At 43.8% G+C, this 16,489-nt stretch overlaps 2 protein-coding genes and 1 long non-coding RNA gene across 8 annotated transcripts in view; 1 reads left to right on the forward strand and 2 right to left on the reverse strand.

The window, feature by feature from the left end:
- Window positions 1–533: 533 nt before the first annotated feature.
- Window positions 534–6,912, reverse strand: LOC122381676 (ribonuclease H1-like). 3 transcript variants are annotated; one of them, XM_043366142.1, is made up of 4 exons: window positions 6,567–6,912; window positions 6,044–6,127; window positions 1,294–2,131; window positions 534–872 (listed from the first exon to the last, which is right to left on the reverse strand). In XM_043366142.1, the coding sequence occupies exons 1-4, from the start codon at window positions 6,632–6,634 to the stop codon at window positions 771–773; spliced, it is 1,092 nt and encodes a 363-aa protein (XP_043222077.1). In that variant the 5' UTR covers window positions 6,635–6,912; the 3' UTR covers window positions 534–770. The 3 variants fall into 3 exon arrangements, with proteins under 3 accessions (XP_043222077.1, XP_043222079.1, XP_043222078.1); XM_043366144.1 differs by having other exon boundaries at window positions 6,562–6,912; XM_043366143.1 differs by lacking the exon at window positions 6,567–6,912 and adding an exon at window positions 6,408–6,520.
- LOC122381677 lies at window positions 3,077–3,934 on the reverse strand. The gene is made up of 2 exons (XR_006256571.1): window positions 3,798–3,934; window positions 3,077–3,460 (listed from the first exon to the last, which is right to left on the reverse strand). It is a non-coding gene; the product is annotated as an uncharacterized LOC122381677 (long non-coding RNA).
- Window positions 6,913–12,617: 5,705 nt separating the features above from the next.
- Window positions 12,618–16,489, forward strand: part of LOC122381680 (rho GTPase-activating protein 27-like) — a 36,112-nt gene continuing 32,240 nt past the window's right edge. Inside the window, exons 1-4 of one of the 4 annotated variants that reach the window (XM_043366147.1) lie at window positions 12,618–12,856; window positions 14,685–14,795; window positions 15,193–15,363; window positions 16,012–16,124. The gene's annotated coding sequence lies outside the window, so the exon portion shown is untranslated. Of the gene's footprint in view, window positions 12,884–14,684; window positions 14,796–15,192; window positions 15,364–16,011; window positions 16,125–16,489 lie in introns of all 4 variants that reach the window. The other 3 variants (XM_043366149.1, XM_043366148.1, XM_043366151.1) reach the window with 3 other exon arrangements.

Genomic DNA, 16,489 nt, shown 5'->3' on the forward strand with positions numbered 1-16,489 from the left:
AAAACGCGTATCACAAAACGAAACAAGCCCGAGATTCTCGGGGAGACGATTCCCAGCCCGTAACGTGTCACTACAGTGCAGCATGCAAGCTTCGGGTTCGCTGTCAAAACACCGGTATCAAACAATCACACTTTCAGCTGACGGATAATGCCCACCTTAACCCTGCTTTCTGAGGCCGAGTAGGTTTGGAACAATATCAAATCCACCCCCCCCCCCCCCCCCGAAGGTTCACCAGTACGATAACCTAACGTATGAAGGTGTTGGCTTATGCAGTATCCAGCTGGGCCAATTCCCATGACCTCAAACAAGCTGACAGCGATAAAGGAAGCCCAGGTAAGCGTTACAAGTTCATCGATGCACCAGCTGGTCACTCTCCGGTCTCCAGAAACACCCTGAACTCACGCAAATAGACTGGCCACCGGCAGTAGCAACGCTATCAGGTACGTACTTCTCATGACAGTCAACCACGACGTTTCTACGGGTCGGCACAGCGATATTATCAAGCGGAGGCAGGTGTCAGTCACATGCCGCTTACTTCAAGCGTCACCCTTATTCCAGGAATGAATTAAGCGATATTGTCACAGCAGCCCATCATAGAAACACTCTTCTGAGGTCTTGACCACCACACTCCACCCTTTCCTGACGACTTTAGAACTAGTGACGGTGTGAGCGGTCCATGTCCCGCACGGTCGCCGGAGCACAGATGACGTCACCAGTCGCTGTCCGCTGCCGAAGTACCCGGATCGGTAGTCCCTCCGCCAGCGGTGACGTCATTCGCTGGCCGTCTGAGGGTTGTAGCGCGTGGCGCCGGCCACTGCCAGCTGATCGGCGCCCTCGTTACCCTTCACACCGCAGTGGCCAAGAACGTGGTTCTGAGAAGGAGGAAAACACGATCAAACACGATCAACCGACATTTCGCGTGGGAATAAGATAATATCTTAGGTATGGCGGCCTGTGGGTTGGTCAATGGTCATGCCAAAGTATCAGGTGCACAAGTTGCTCCTCACACAAATACATTACGACGGGACAATGCCTAAAGTTACAACAGGAAATGTTTTTTTTTTACATCGTTTCTTATTTCGGTGACGCCACGTACCTACTTGGTTAGTTTTTTTTTCAGGATGAAGGGGAGGGAAGCACTGAGCAGGACACAAATATAAAAGCACTGAAGGCCGATCTGGCGTGGTCACCTGCCTCCACACGGCCCCACTGATAACCAGCATCTACCCATTGAACTCGCCTCCATCGATATACGTCCTGAATAGTTACCGATCTGGCCCCGACGATACTCACCCACTTCACATCCATATTATCCATGGCTCGCGCCAGCGCCTCCAGCTGGGTGCGGTTCTTGACGGGCCCTCCGCTGGCGAGCGTCCAGCCATTCTTCTGCCACTTGGCCATCCACTTGGTAGCGCAGTTGATGACGAACTGCGAGTCGGTGTGGATGAGCACGCGCCGGTGTCCGGCGGCGCTGGCCAGCTCCAGCGCCACCCACGCCGCCTGAATCTCGGCGTTGTTGTTGGTGGCCGGCCCCTCGACGGGCGCCGACACGTTCAGCGGGTGCGCCGAGTTGAACCACACGCCGACGCCGGCGCGCGCCCCGTGACGCCCGTTGAAGCCGCACGCGCCGTCCGTCCACACGTTCAAGAAGCCCTCTGCGTCCACTATGAATTGGTCCGGCGCGGCGGACGGGTCGGAACTGGAGGTGGACGGTGAGCTGGCCGCCTTGCCAGCCACGTGTGCAGTCATCTGCTTCTTCAGCTCAGCCATCTCGTTACGGAGGCTGGCAACACATTTGGCCATATCAGTCAATATGACTCTTTTGTCATCCAGAGAGGCTTCAGATGCTGGCGCCAGGTCCGTTGAGGACGCTCCCGCCGCTCGCTCCTGCTTTATCTGGTACGGAGCCGCTCGCGCCGAGCCGGTCACCGATGCTGAGGGAGCCTTTCCAAACGACGTAGCCCTCTTGGTGTTGATGGAGGTCGAGCCCTTGGGTCGTCCAAGATTGTTGTTGGGCACTGAGCAGGGGCCAGTGCCGCCCATCTTGAATGCCTCAGCCTCTTCCTGTGTGGCAAACTTCTTAAACTGTGCCCCTTTGAAGCCATTCACCTGAGCCTGACACTCTTCCCTAAAACACAGAAATGGAGGAACACAATTGAATACACAAATAGACTCAACAGGCAACTGCAGATTAATTTCGGGAGCATTAAGGGCATAAACATTGTTATGAAATTTAAGATAATTTTTATCAGACATTGAACAATTTTGAATAAGCTTTAACAGTTAATAAGTATTGTAGCGTGTGGTGCCCCCGGCACAACACTGGACAACGCGTTATCAGGCATCCCCGCGCGGGAGAGCGCACCGCTGTCACCAAATGTAGCGGTCAACTGCTGTATTGAAGGTCACACAGATGACACGAGGCTAGCGCCGCCAAGTGGCAGGTGCCGACAACTATTCACTACAGTATTGCTTCACCTATTATTAGCAGAGCATGTGTACACAGAGCCTGTCATGTGAAATTAACCATAATAGTCTAACCACTCAATCCAACCCTCCAATAAAAAGTCAATTTGCTGCAAAGGATCTTGCTGTTCTTTCAGGACAGTGTCAAAATATTCACTGCTAAGCTGTATCTTGGCACCCAGTAAAAAATACCATTAGAAATTACCAAATGGTTCCAAATGGGAAAAACCATTTGACTTATTGAACACTTTTCCAAATGGTTCCAAAGAGGTTCCATTTGAAATGTGTCCAATTGGCCACCAATTGGTACCAATTGGAACCATTTCATGACCATTTGAAATGTATCCAATTGGTCACCAATTGGTACCAATTGGACACATTTCAAATGGTCATGAAATGGTTCCAATTGGTACCAATTGGTGGCCAATTGGACACATTTCAAATGGAACCTCTTTGGAACCATTTGGAAAAGTGTTCAATAAGTCAAATGGTTTTTCCCATTTGGAACCATTTGGAAATTTCTAATGGTATTTTTTACTGGGCAGCTGGATTACCATTTGAAGATCCTTTTGAAGTCCATGCATTTCATCCACAAAATTAAAAACTGCACCGTGAATTATTTTTATTGTTTTACTCTGCAAGCTTATACATTTTCATCAGTACGTACCTACCAACATTAGACATTAACTACACATGGACATTGTTGTTTGGTCAACACCACATCGATGAGGCGACTGCTATCAAAATCAAGAACAGAATTACAATGTAGTTATCCACTGGGCCATACGTACGCTATTCCACATAGGCACAATGAACGACGTGATACAATATCATTCCGATCGGTGATACTGTCTGTTGTTCTGACAGATTTCTTAATCTTCCGTGGCGATCAGAATTTTCAGAAGTCAGAACGTAGCTATAACGCAGGCATGCAGCCCATCTGGACCCGTGTAGAACCGGTAGACGGCGTCTGTCTGGTGCAAGTTCGTGCCTGCAACAGTACAGGACAGCACGGGTTAATTGGGCGATGGGATCAAATTAATTACCACACAGGGTCATTTGTCAAATATCACAATATAATAACTTTAAGCTCATGCAACTTGCATTGTCATTTAGGCAGCCTGAACACAACAAATATGGCACTGACAATTTTCTGCTGGCAAAATAAATTGTGATCGCTAATTTTAAGCCTCTTTCTCACCTCTGTTAAACTCAGTAAGGTACTTACAAGGATGCCAAATGCAACCAAATTTATTCAAATAACTATTTTCAGTATTTGCAGTCGTAAAACGAATATCGCATACAGAGGCACAAGAAAAGTCACTCACCAGCCGCGTGATTCTGCTCAGCTTCCTCTTTTACAGCAGGACTGGGTCCCGGTCGACCGCGGGCAGTCCCAGGCCCAGCGAACGCGAAACGGAGGCGCGCCGGCCGGCCGGCCGACGTCGACGCCCGGTTTGAACTGTGGCGCCGGCGCGGCCGGCCGGGCGCCGGCGCGGCCGGCCGGGCGCCAAGCCGCCAACGGTCGGGCGCCAACGGTCGGGCGCCGCCAGCGTAGGCACACAGAGAAAAAGTAGTGCTGTTTAAATGAGCGGAAACGACGTGAATTTTGCGAATCATTTTTATTTAATGAAAAACCAAGGTCTTGTAGTGATGCTTATCAAGTATAACCAGTCAAAGGTCTTCCCATTACCTCTAAGTCTATTATTTAAGCAAATGTTTAAAAACCATTAGAAACCATTAGGGTACCAATTGGGAACTAATAGATACCCAGTCCATACTCAAAACACACTTGAAACCATTAGAGACCATCAAGGTACGTAGAAACACTTTTGAAGCATACTTGTCACACATCTGGAAACAGGGCTGCAAAGTGGTGCATTTATGACTCTAACTTCGACTCTGACTCAAAAATTGACTCCAGCTCCGACTACGGTTCGGACTTTGCTTTTATTCATCTCATGAAATAAAAGTTATTGCCATATAAGTATGTTTTTTCTTGCCTAAAACGACCCTTGAATGCTTTTCAAATGCATTTTTCATTTCGACACCAGTTGAAATAGAATGGGAACACCATTTCAAAACAGATTTGCTTTTCCATTTGGGAACCATTTCGACACCAATTGGGATCAAATGGGAAAACCATTGTCAATTTCATATCAAATAGGAATATATCTTCCAAATGGAAACCATTTCAATAACAATTGGGATTAAATAAGACACGCTTTATCAGATAAAATTCTATTTCGAGACCACTTGGACAATTTAGATCAAATATGAATATCTTCCGACTCCCAAATGGAAACCATTTCAAAACCAATTGGGATGAAATGGGACAAACCATTTGGGATGAAATGGTTTTCTTCCATTTGGAGACCAATTGGACACCAATTGGGATCAAATGGCAAAACCATTTGAGATCAAATGGGAAAAACCATTTGAGATCAAATGGGAAAAACCATTAGATACCAATTGGGATCAAATGGGAAAAACCATTAGATACCAATTGGGATCAAATGGGACACACCATTTGGGATGAAATGGTTTTATTCCATTTGGAACCAATTGGTATCAAATGGAAAGCACCATTTCAGACCAATTGGGAAGTTACCAATTGGAAACCATCTCGATACCAATTGGGGACATACCATTTGGGATCAAATGGAAAGCACCATTTCAGACCAATTGGGAAATTACCAATTGGAAACCATTTCGATACCAATTGGGATCAAATGGGACACACCATTTGGGATGAAATGGTTTTATTCCATTTGGAACCAATTGGGATGAAATGGAAAACACCAATTGAAATCAAATGGGATTTATTTTCCAATAGGAAACCATTTCAAAACCAATAGGGATCAAATGGAAAACACCATTTCGGAGCAATTGGGAAATTACCAATTGGAAACCATTTTGATACCAATTGGGGACATACCATTTGGGATGAAATGGTTTTATTCCATTTGGAGACCAATTGGACACCAAGTGGGATCAAATGGGAAAAACCATTAGAGATCAAATGGGAATTTCTTCCATATGGAAACCATTTAGATACCAATTGGGACCAAATGGGACACACCATTTGGGATGAAATGGTTTTATTCCATTTGGAACCAATTGGAATCAAATGGAAAACACCATTTGAAATCAAATGGGATTTATTTTCCATTAGGAAACCATTTCAAAACCAATTGGGACCAAATGGAAAACACCATTTCAGACCAATTGGGAAAAAAACCAATTGGAAACCATTTCAAATGGTCATGAAAACCATTAGAACCTATTTCAAACCATTTGACACATTTGAAACCAATTGGTAAATCCTAATGGTTTCAAATGGTATTTTTTACTGGGCAGCCACTAGCAGGATTGATAAAGGTATAACAATATGTGGGCAGCATAATGTGCTAAAATGGCCCGATATCTATGCCCCAAAGGTGGCTCAATTAGCATATCAAAGTGTATTAAATAAGCAGGCATTTATTAAACTTCTAGTCCCCAGCTATATTCATCATCATGTTACATTCCAGCGCAGTATATAAATAATGTAACTTTTATTACACCCACTCACCAGGTAAGATACACTCCAGGCTGGAATCCTCTTCTCACTGCATAAAATGGCATTTTTAATTTACTTTTGATTAGAAAGTTTAGGCTGAAAGAAAAAAGGGATATGCTGTAATTATAACCAGGCTGCAATGAAAAACAGACTTTCATTGAAGACAACTTTTACAAGTGTAATTTCAGACAACAGGGCTCAAGCTATAGCAGTCAAATTAAAGTTGAAATGTTATTTTATTACGTAGGTACCTACCCGTCTTGTATAACCCATCGGCCGTTAACAGATGTCACAAATCACTAATCAGTCTGCAGAATATATGCTTGGACTCTGGATTGAATGGCTTGGTGCCTGGTGGTCACACCCCAATGCATACCTGAGCCTCTCCTATTGCTGATGTCATGCCCCTATGATGATCTCAACGGGCATGCTCTGCGACTGGAGCTCGCCCCCGTCCAACCCTCTGCCCAAGGTCGCATAATAAGCAGTGCATATACTCAAAATCACTGATAATAAACTAATTAAATTACCTCACCTTGTAGCTGATGAATTTGTCTTTCGCACTAACACAGACAAGGTCGTGATCCAAATCCGAAACACCATAAATACGTTCACTGTAAAAATACTCCCTGCATCTCAAGACAAATCCGTTTGTTTGTGATCATGGGCAAATCATAGGGCACAGATTCGCAAGAAGAATTTAATTTGGCAGTTATCGCAGTTTTTAACTTTATGATTTTTTATGGCTCAGTAAAAGTTTTAAATGTTTTTAATTTATTAAAAATTTCATATCCTTCTTCAAGTTTTCAAAAGTATGTTATTATGAAATATAGATAAATCAAATATTTAGAAGATAAATAACGTTTTTGACTTCAGAGGCCTGTTTCACTAAAAACTTGCGATTACAAGTGTTTGAACTTTACAATTCATAAGTATTTTTGCAAACTATGTAAAATCGGGTTTCACTAAACTTCATCACCAGCGGCACCTCCGATAAAAAGAGTTGGTAAATAAACTTGTAAACAGTAAAATTGTTTTTAATCAAGAACTTTAACATGTTACAGATATTGCTTCTTTTTATCAAACTATGTCTAGTTTTCATGTCAGAAATTGCAGGAATAAATTAAAAATAATGATGCTGTTTCTGAGTGGTATAAATGATAATTCACAATATCTTATTATTGAAAGAAAATAACACGTAAAACATTTGACAGCAGAAGACTGTTGAATGCAATTATGGCGCGCGAATGACAAAACATGACGATATTTATTTATTGCTCGTAACTGGTTCGTAGGGAATGTGCTAAGTGAAAAAGAGCATATAATGACTCAGCATATCATATTTGTTTTAAATAATTGATTGCTTTGCATCATTGCACAACAAGTAATAAAATTCCAAACGCAAGGGCCACTGGAATTTCGGGTTTGTAAGTACAACGTTTTCTTTCAAGTTTTTGGTCTTCGTGAAACAGAAAGTTTGCGATTTCGATGTTTCTTACAAACTTTTTTCTTGTAAAAAAGTTGGTAAATTTTAAACTCAAAATTCATGCCCGAAGGTTTCGTGAAATCCAAATTTCAAATATTGGTAATTATTTCTTTTAAACTCAAGTTTTTTCTTTGTATTTACACACTTTATTGTTAGTGAAACAGGCCTCTGAGCGAGCATATGTCTTTTAAAAGATGAAAAGATTTTCTTGTGTTTTTCTGCAAGAGCAAAGTTATCGCAATATGGGTCTCCCACAAAAGCTATAAACAAGCCTTTTCAATTATTCAAAAGGTAATCGATCACTGCGTTCAATGGTGTAAGAAATGGGGCTTCTTTCTGTCAGCTCCTAAGTCAGCTCTGATGGTCTTTAAAAGGGGACCTCTACCGTCCTTGGACGAATCGCCACAGATTGATGGAAATAGAATCCCGTTTTACACATCCCACAAATTTTTGGGGATAATCTTGGACTCAAATCTGACTTTTCGACTCCACGTAGAGCACATCAGGACACGTTGTCTTAAAAGAATAAACGCCCTAAGATGCATCTCAGGTTTTACCTGGGGTGCGGACAGAAAAACGTTGTCAATGCTTTATATAGGACTCATCCGATCTACTCTCGAATACAACTGTTACCTTTTTAGTACACTCTCGCCCACTCTTTGTAAACGCCTCGAAGCCATACAATCAAATTGTCTACGGATGATAACCGGGGCGTTCCGCACAACACCGACACTCTCCCTGCGAACGGAGGCAAACCTGCCAGCACTAGAAGACCGCCGTTTCTTCCTTTTCCTACGATACTACTATCGCGCCAAAAGTATTCCGAACCATTCTGCAATTCCAGCGATGGAAGCCAGGAAACCCTTTTCCCGGCAACCTCTCCGCAGGTCGTGCTTCCTTCCCGAAATTATAAATCAGGCTCATGAGATACTCAACATTGGCCAAATAAACGTTGCCTCTAAACCGCCTATGCTTCCCTTCTGGCTCCTGCGAGACATTTCCATTGAATATCTTTTTAACGATTCAAAATCTAACATTTCGCCAATGGATGCCCAACTGCTGTTCCATGAGTATGTACAGAGAAACCTAGACTCCACATTCTTCTACACTGACGGCTCATGTCTTTCAAACCAAACAGGCGCGGCAGCCGTGGGCCCGAACATTAGATACAAAATACGCCTGCAAGACCATACCACAATTTTTTCAGCAGAAGTTCACGCTATTCAAACGGTAGTCCGTCATATACAAACACTTCACATTGAACAGGCAATAATCTGCACCGATTCCAAATCTGCCCTTCAGGCTCTAGAAAGAACTGATAACGTCACCCACTACTGCATCCAAAATATCCACAAAATGCTACTAGAACTAGACGAAAGTCAGCATATAACTTTTCTTTGGGTGCCAAGTCATTGTGGCATCGCAGGGAATGAGCTGGCAGACACCCTCGCTAAGGAAGGAGCAATGAGAGCAGACCCTAGTGGGGTGCCTCTCTCGATCGGGGACGTCTGCCACAAACTCCGAACAAAATTTAATACTTACCTACAAAACAAATGGAATCAAACCCACTCTCCTCATTTATATGCGATCAAGCAAAATCTTACATCCTGGACAACTTGCAACCAGCCAAATAGGATTCGCGAGGTCACACTGGCAAGGCTACGATGCGGACATACTCGTTTCACCCACTGTCATCTTTTCGAAAGGACGGACCCACCAATATGCCAAACATGCAACACACGCATTACGGTTGAACACATTCTAATCGGATGCACAGCCCTCCGCAACGAACGAAAACATATCAACAACCACCTTACAAAATATCGCCTCAGAAACGATCTTCCGACTCTTCTCGGAGATGATCCAGCACTAACTGATCTAGTACTTGATTTTGTCTTAAACTCACCTTATTCCGACAAACTGTAAAGTATGCACCATTACTTGACCTTAGGCATACCGCATTACAAGGACTATATAGTCGCCGAACGAATGCGAAAAGCGTTTTTTTTTTTCATCCTCGCTATCATTGCAAGGGACTGTCCACATACTCTGGGACTGTCCCTTCACCCACTGCACAACGAGTAACGACGAGCAGCGGCCAAGGATTCTTCAGTCACGGACCCGGTCGCTGAACAGCGGCTGCGGCCGGGTTTGGGCGACCACAGGCCCGGGTACAGCAATCGGCCTTCAACAGCGGCAGCGACATATCCTCCACCCTTCAAACCATTCCTATCATCCAACTTTCATCGTAACATCGTAACCCTACCATTTACAAACTTCCTCCTTCCCTCCCCTCACAAACATCAATTTAACGGTAAGTCTCGCTGTCATTTATGTGTCTTAACGTAAATTCATGGGTTTTTCCCCATATTCATGGCATAGTACATGGATATGGGTTTTCCCATGTTGTCTTGCAGTAAAGTGGCCACCGGTCTTAGTTAGGACGGCCGGTTTCTTTTGCGCGGCGTAGTTAGGTCGCCGCCCTCCTCGCGAGGCCGGTAACGTAAGTTGGGGCCACTAAAAAAAAAAAAAAAAAAAAAAAAAAAAAAAAAAAAAAAAAAAAAAAGCGTGGAGGTAGGCGTTGGCGTGGAGGAGTCATGTGTTCATGCGGCATATTTACGTCTGGACAACGAGTTGCGGGGAAAAGTGCTGATTTTGTTGCAGTTTTAGGAGCCGGTGATTAGGCTGGATTTTTGGTTTACTTTTTCTTTCCGATTCATGTATTTCATAGTGTTTGGCTTTTGAATATTTTAGTTCTTTCAGATGAATATTACTTGCCTTACAACTTTTGTAAAAACGTTTCATTTTTTAAAAGCCGACCTTCAGAGTCCTAAAAATACATCAGCACTACAATCATTGTAAACTAGCAAATGGAGAGTACCACTTGGCTCTGTTCCGAGGCGCTTTTTAAGTTTATCTGGTGGTTTCCGTACTCTTGTACGTCGTTTTGTTGGATGTTTTGGATCCCTTAAGATTGACTTATATCATATTGAAGAAGCATGTGACTGAAAACAATCCGAAGTATCCAGGAGGCTGACAGAGGTCCTGACTCCTGAGCAATATCAATATCAAGTTGAACTTGAAGTTATGAAATTTTGGTGGATAAACGCAAGTTGATCGGGCTCATATATCAGCAAAAAAAGTAAAATTAAAAGAGCTGATTGGCCGAAAACAAGCTATAATATTGCAGATCTTGGAGGCGGAGCAATACTGAAGAGCACACTGAGCAGGATCATGCCAGAAAATGTTGACTGATGAGCGCATATTGATGTATTGGTATGAATATTGAATGATAACTTACAACAGCAAGATAAATTAGTGCTAACTATCAAGTTAAAAATCTAGAATGAATGGACTTTGGCAGCTTTACTATGCTTAGATGCTATGCAGATTGTAATGTGCATCAGGTACTCAGTGTCTGGCAAATGAAACATGCGATCATTCCATTGCTACTGCAACTGGAGGAGAAAGCTTGGATCACTAAATCCACTTTATGTTGATTTTGATGTTAATCATTACTGTATTTCTTGAAAAAAGGATTGTTATAAAATTGTCGATGTGACAATCCATGCAACGATGTGATCATATGATGTGTTCATAGTCATTCATTATAGTGATTCATGATTGTTGGTCCAATATACAATGGCAAAGCTCTCAGTCTCAGCATTTCTTCCTGTGGATGGCCAGCAGTGACTCAGAGCTTAGAAGTTTTAGTTTTCTTCACAGGGCTCAGGGCTGGGATAAAAAGTACTGAGGGTAATCTTCCACCAAGGAACTCTACTTTGAGTTTTGACATGGTATGAGATGTAGGCACAAGTAGGTAGGTGCTTAGTTCCTATAGTCAGCAGTTGTGTAGGTTTAGTCGGGTTAGCTTAGATTAGGTTATGTTAGTTTTTTAATTTGCCAAGTGTCCATAAAAATGTGACCTGAGCAATGAGCATACCTGAATAACCTGACAGCTGACCTAACCTCGATCGTCACACATATTTGCAGCCTACCCAAGACCTGCATAGCAGTAGCACCCAGTTATAGGTAGGTACTCGCCCTAACTCAATCTTACCTGCTAACCTTCAACTTGCTTATAGTTAGCTCACCTTGCCAAGCTGCATTCAGGGAAACAGTCAACTGAGGAACTGGCTCATTGGGTGGCTGGTGTGAGTCTGTGCATTTTAAGTGTTTCTTCTCTGAAGCTGCTCTGCACTGCTGTATGTCATGTTAGATGCTCAGAAAATGTGGGAAATGATTACTAAGCTACTTTAGTGCTTTGTTAATGCTCGAGACATGAACAAGTACAGATCCTGCAGGGTACAGCTATGAGTTAGGTGCTAGGTGAGTATGTTATGTGAATGTGCTGTTCCCTGTTTGACCATAGTAAGTATACAAACAAGCAAAGGGTCACAGTTATATTCAATCTCCACATAAACATACAACAAAAACGGCCATATAGCCTCACTCCGAGCACACCACAAATAGCTTAGGCCTTTGCAGGCACAAAAATGCTTTGATTTACAAGACAGGTATACAATATAACCTCTGTCCTTGGGGATCTTGCTGCCAAGTTGAGGTACGATGACTGAACTTCAGGATTGATCAACCTTTTCTTCTTAGCCACTGCTTATATACGAGAAAGACCAAATGCTTGTTTGTTAACTGCCTTGAAAATTTAATGATCCACCTTCAATTCTGACATGAAGGCACAAATAAAAAAGTTCCCTCTCCTTTTGGAATACACAAAGCAAAATATTTAATAACTTCTAGTGGATGGACAAGAGCAATTAGCATAGCTTCCCCTCAAGTTCTGGCACTGATGAATAACACTGACGCTTATTCGCTTCATATTTTGTAACAAACGCGCAAAAACTGCAATATAACAGCACTATATGCTTCTTGACAAAATGCAAAAGTAGTACAAATTTAGCCCTGATGGCATTCATTCTTGGTGGAAACGTATTACAAAATATTTTGTAGTAACTATTAAATTCCGGCCGAAAACAGTGCACGGTTTCAAAAAGAATCATTCCAATGACGGTCCATTCTTGCGGTCCTGAAATCGCCACTATTTCCGGCCTCTCCAACGCAACTCGTTGTCCAGACGTAAATATGCGTTCATGCGAAGGATGCGTTGCTTAGGGTTGTTTTTAATTTTTTATTGCCCTGGGTTTTGTTTCGAGCGTGGCCTTGCGGGCGTCCATCATGGCTTCCCAAACGGTCGAGATTGCTATTGGAGCTCTTGTAACAGCGAGTTCGAAATGTGAAATCATTGGCGAAGTAGTGGAACAGAGCATTAAGATGATGAACCAAACAAATACCTATCTGGAACAACTGGCTGCACTATCGTCGTAAGTTTTCATGCTGATGCTTGGTAGGTAGGTATACTTGAACATGTTTTGGCCTGTGTACCCAGTGGAAAGTAGGTACCTACCAAATTTACTCTGTCATTCTCACAACACTTAAGTTTATACTGATACGTGTGGTGCAGGGTGCTGACAAGTGACATCTGTAAAATAGCTAGGCTGCCCATACCCTGGGTGCTATATTTTTTGCACTTAGTTCCCAGTCTGCAAAGCATGGCAATTTCGATGGGATCTTATTGCTACAGCCTTTTTCGGGTGATGCGTCCTTGGTGAGGTGCGGTGTGGGTTTGGCTTGGTGTGGTGCGGACTTTCTGTAGCATGGTGCGGAGTTGGCTTGGTGTGACTGCAGTGCAGACATAGTGTAGCATGGTACAGAGTTGGTTTGGTGACTACTGACTGACCAGATGGCAGAGATGAGGAAAATCACAAAATGTTGGAGTGTTGACCCTGTAATTCAGTGTGCTCCCAGGTCTAAATGTGTGGTGGAACAGACTATGCCAGCAGCACTGGTGGTCTTCCTGTGCTGGGACCCAGACCCAGGCAGAGGCTAGTTGAAACAATCAGCATTCAGGCTAATTACTGAAACTGGCTCCCCCAAGTTCACACACATTGCAACGCCGGGGTGGGGTATGTCACCGGTCACAGTGTCGTCACTCGCTTCCGGTGCGTGTGCGTGTGCGCCCGCTCGGCTATGCGAGGCGCCGCAGTAGGCTGAGAGGGATGAGGACGGCCGATGGTAGGTATTTAAAATGTGCTCGCCGGATGGGAGGGTTTGGAGACCACCGCCGTTTTGGCCCCCGCCGCTTCAAGCAGTCAAAAATATATCGTGAACTATTTATGGGGTATGTAAGCCGCAGCTAATTAGTGGCGTCAAAAGAATCTGAGGCTGTTGCGTTATGCAGCATTGGTAAACGAAAAGCGCCTCGGCTCATGTGAGGGTTTGGCATTGTGGCTCGGTGGTAGGGCGAGATGCGCATGGCTGATTTAAGGCCTGGAGGAACGCTACTTTGCCGCGGCTCAAGTAGTCAAGTCCGCTGTGAATGATTTGCCTATTAGATTTGTTCAACACAGCTAATGATCTAACGAGTGATAGCAAAAACTCATGCATGTGATAGGTCCGCATTTTGCCGTTCATTTTTTAATAACTTGGGCCCTAACAGGTTGTCAAGCTGTTTAGCTAAATGGCAGTGTCCGTGTCCACACCGTTGGGGTATCCCTGGTGCATCACACAATAATCACCCTGGATGAATTGCCAGAGGCAGGCACTGTGTATGGTTCTTGTATTGGCATGACATGCTGTCTGCTTGAGTCATGTGACGGGTATTCCTCGTTTCCATACTACGGAGATAGCAAGCTTGGCTACGGAGATGGTAGGCTTATCATTAATTGAGGACTGAGGTCAGTGCGAACTTAGAATGGTCACTTTTGGGTTCGGTGCGTTTTTTTTTTGTATTCTCAGCCCGCTTTCGTGCGGATTTTCCGGCTCTGTTTGAAGCGCTGTGGATATGAACTTGGGCTGGTGCGCCTCGTTGACCTCCGAGCCATACTTTGCACTTTGCAGTAGGTATTTGCCGAGCCATATGCCGAGCCACACTTTGCAGATTGGCTCAGTTCTATTCCAGCTGCATAGTTCACAGCTCACTAGATAGTTTTTGTTATGGTGCCATTAAGAAAATAGCAAACTCAGAATCCAGTTCCTGGCCTTCATGTCAAAAAGCTGACTTGAAATGGAAGATGACCCACAAAATCTTGTCCTGTTTTTGTGTTTTTCTGTTATGGGAAGAACGTTTCTCATATTATTTCATTTTTTCAGACCTTCAGTGAGCTCTTGTCAACTTAGTGAAATTCCTGGGTACCTGCCGATGTTACGAGGATGCGTTGCCCGAAAGATTAGTGACAACTTACTGCATTGGAAGGAAAACAGGTGAGCTAGGCTGCCACAATTGGACAAAGGGGAGGGCGTGTATGTGTGGATGCCAATGCACTCCCTATGCGCTTTTTTGCATTGCACATAATGTAAACATTAACAAGTCAAAAATATCATCCCTGTCCTCAAAACACATGCCATCGGACATTAGGATTACATAAAGCACCGCCGCCGATATGATTCCCTGATGTCAACGGTTGTTTCGGTTTCATCTCATGACGATATTCATGGCTGCAGTTGAGTGCTAGAAATGTTCTCGTGACCTCACTTCCGAAGCAATATTCGTCAAGCATGGCCCTAGATCGTTTGGAACCTGTGTTTTCATCAGTATGTCTGCGGTTATTATAACACGCTGCGATCGATCCCATCTCTTCCCCCTGGTATTGCTGCTCAGGCGGGAGCTGTGTGCGGCGGCCGGCGACGTTGTGCGGAAGTGTTCGGCCGCAGACGCCGCCTACCGCGCGGGCGGGCCGGGTCTGCCCTCCGAGTCGTCCGACCCGTTCTGTCCGCGGCCGCACGTTCTCCTGGAGACCACCCTCGACTGCCGCGACGCCTTCGCTCAGGTGTAAGTACTGAACGTTGGTGCAGCGGTCTGCAGGTTGAAGATGTCTGTGTGTGTGGGATCACATGTCTTACTGAATGTGATGTTATACGGTAGTCGCTTTATCGAATTGTTTGCTCGATTTGCGATATAAATAGTTGTTTTTGCCGTTTGTACGTGTTTACATGTGTGTAAACGCGTTCTGCTGCACAAGTAGGTATGTATGCTTCTATTTTTAACGTTCACTGGAAACCTCATTCAAATTGCCAGCTTGTCATTTCTCGACTTTGTAGGTAGATATGTTTTAGCATGTTGTATTGAGTAGAAAATGCATTTGAAACGGCAATACAAACGATCGGTAGTCGTCCTTGTTTTTCAAAGCGTTTTAATTTTCGTACCCCAGTGAAATGCATTTTATTGCGTATCATCTAACGAAAAAGCTCTGAAAGTGCTCAGATATCTCTTCAACGGTGAAATTGTTGGCTGTATGACCTATATACACGCCCGAAAACGATGTCGCCTCATTTTGAGAGCTTTTTTATCTGTTTATATTGAATAAAAATTGAACTTAATTTTACTTTTAAGTTTTAATGCCATGGCTTAGATATTTAAATCTGTAATCTCCTTGTAATGCGGAGCTGGTAGTCATTTGAATTCTCGTGTCTGTTGCAGGCAATACTTGCTTTTCGTGGAGGAAGACGATTTTTCAAACTCATCACAGGAGGAAGTGACAAATATTTTAGAAGACTTAAAAGAAGTTCAAGATATTTTGCAAGCTTGTCAAGGTGCGTAAATACGTTTGGACCTTTGGATATTGGCTGGCTGTGTATCAGTTTGCTTTCATTATGCCTCTGTGTAGTGATGGTGGATTTATTTCACTTGGATTATTATCGAGCTGAATTAGCTACATCCACCTCCCCCATTCGATTGCATGCTGCAGGCCGCTTACTGCCCAGCTCGTTGAATGAATGGTTACGTGAAAATATAAATAAGCTGCTGGTAATGACCGACACCTTTGCATAGGTGCTTGATTCGAAACAGCCATCCTCGTGGTAGCTTCTCACTCCCGCAGCTGTACCGCCGTCATCGATTCATTCGCGTTCGCTGATACGTTTATCCCCACCCCTGTGGTATAAAGTGATGTCCCTGT

The sequence above is a fragment of the Amphibalanus amphitrite genome, unplaced genomic scaffold, assembly GCF_019059575.1.
Source record: "Amphibalanus amphitrite isolate SeventyFive unplaced genomic scaffold, NRLGWU_Aamphi_draft 000125F_arrow, whole genome shotgun sequence".
Classification (NCBI taxonomy): domain Eukaryota; kingdom Metazoa; phylum Arthropoda; class Thecostraca; order Balanomorpha; family Balanidae; genus Amphibalanus; species Amphibalanus amphitrite.

Excerpts from the sequence above, each read along its gene's own strand:
- LOC122381676 (XM_043366142.1), bottom strand. The coding sequence starts at position 6,634 with ATGGTGTTTCGGATTTGGATCACGACCTTGTCTGTGTTAGTGCGAAAG. Across the intron at positions 6,128-6,566 it reads ACAAATTCATCAGCTACAAG|CCTAAACTTTCTAATCAAAA; the intron begins GTGAGGTAATTT and ends TTTTTCTTTCAG. Across the intron at positions 2,132-6,043 it reads CCTGGAGTGTATCTTACCTG|GGAAGAGTGTCAGGCTCAGG; the intron begins GTGAGTGGGTGT and ends TCTGTGTTTTAG.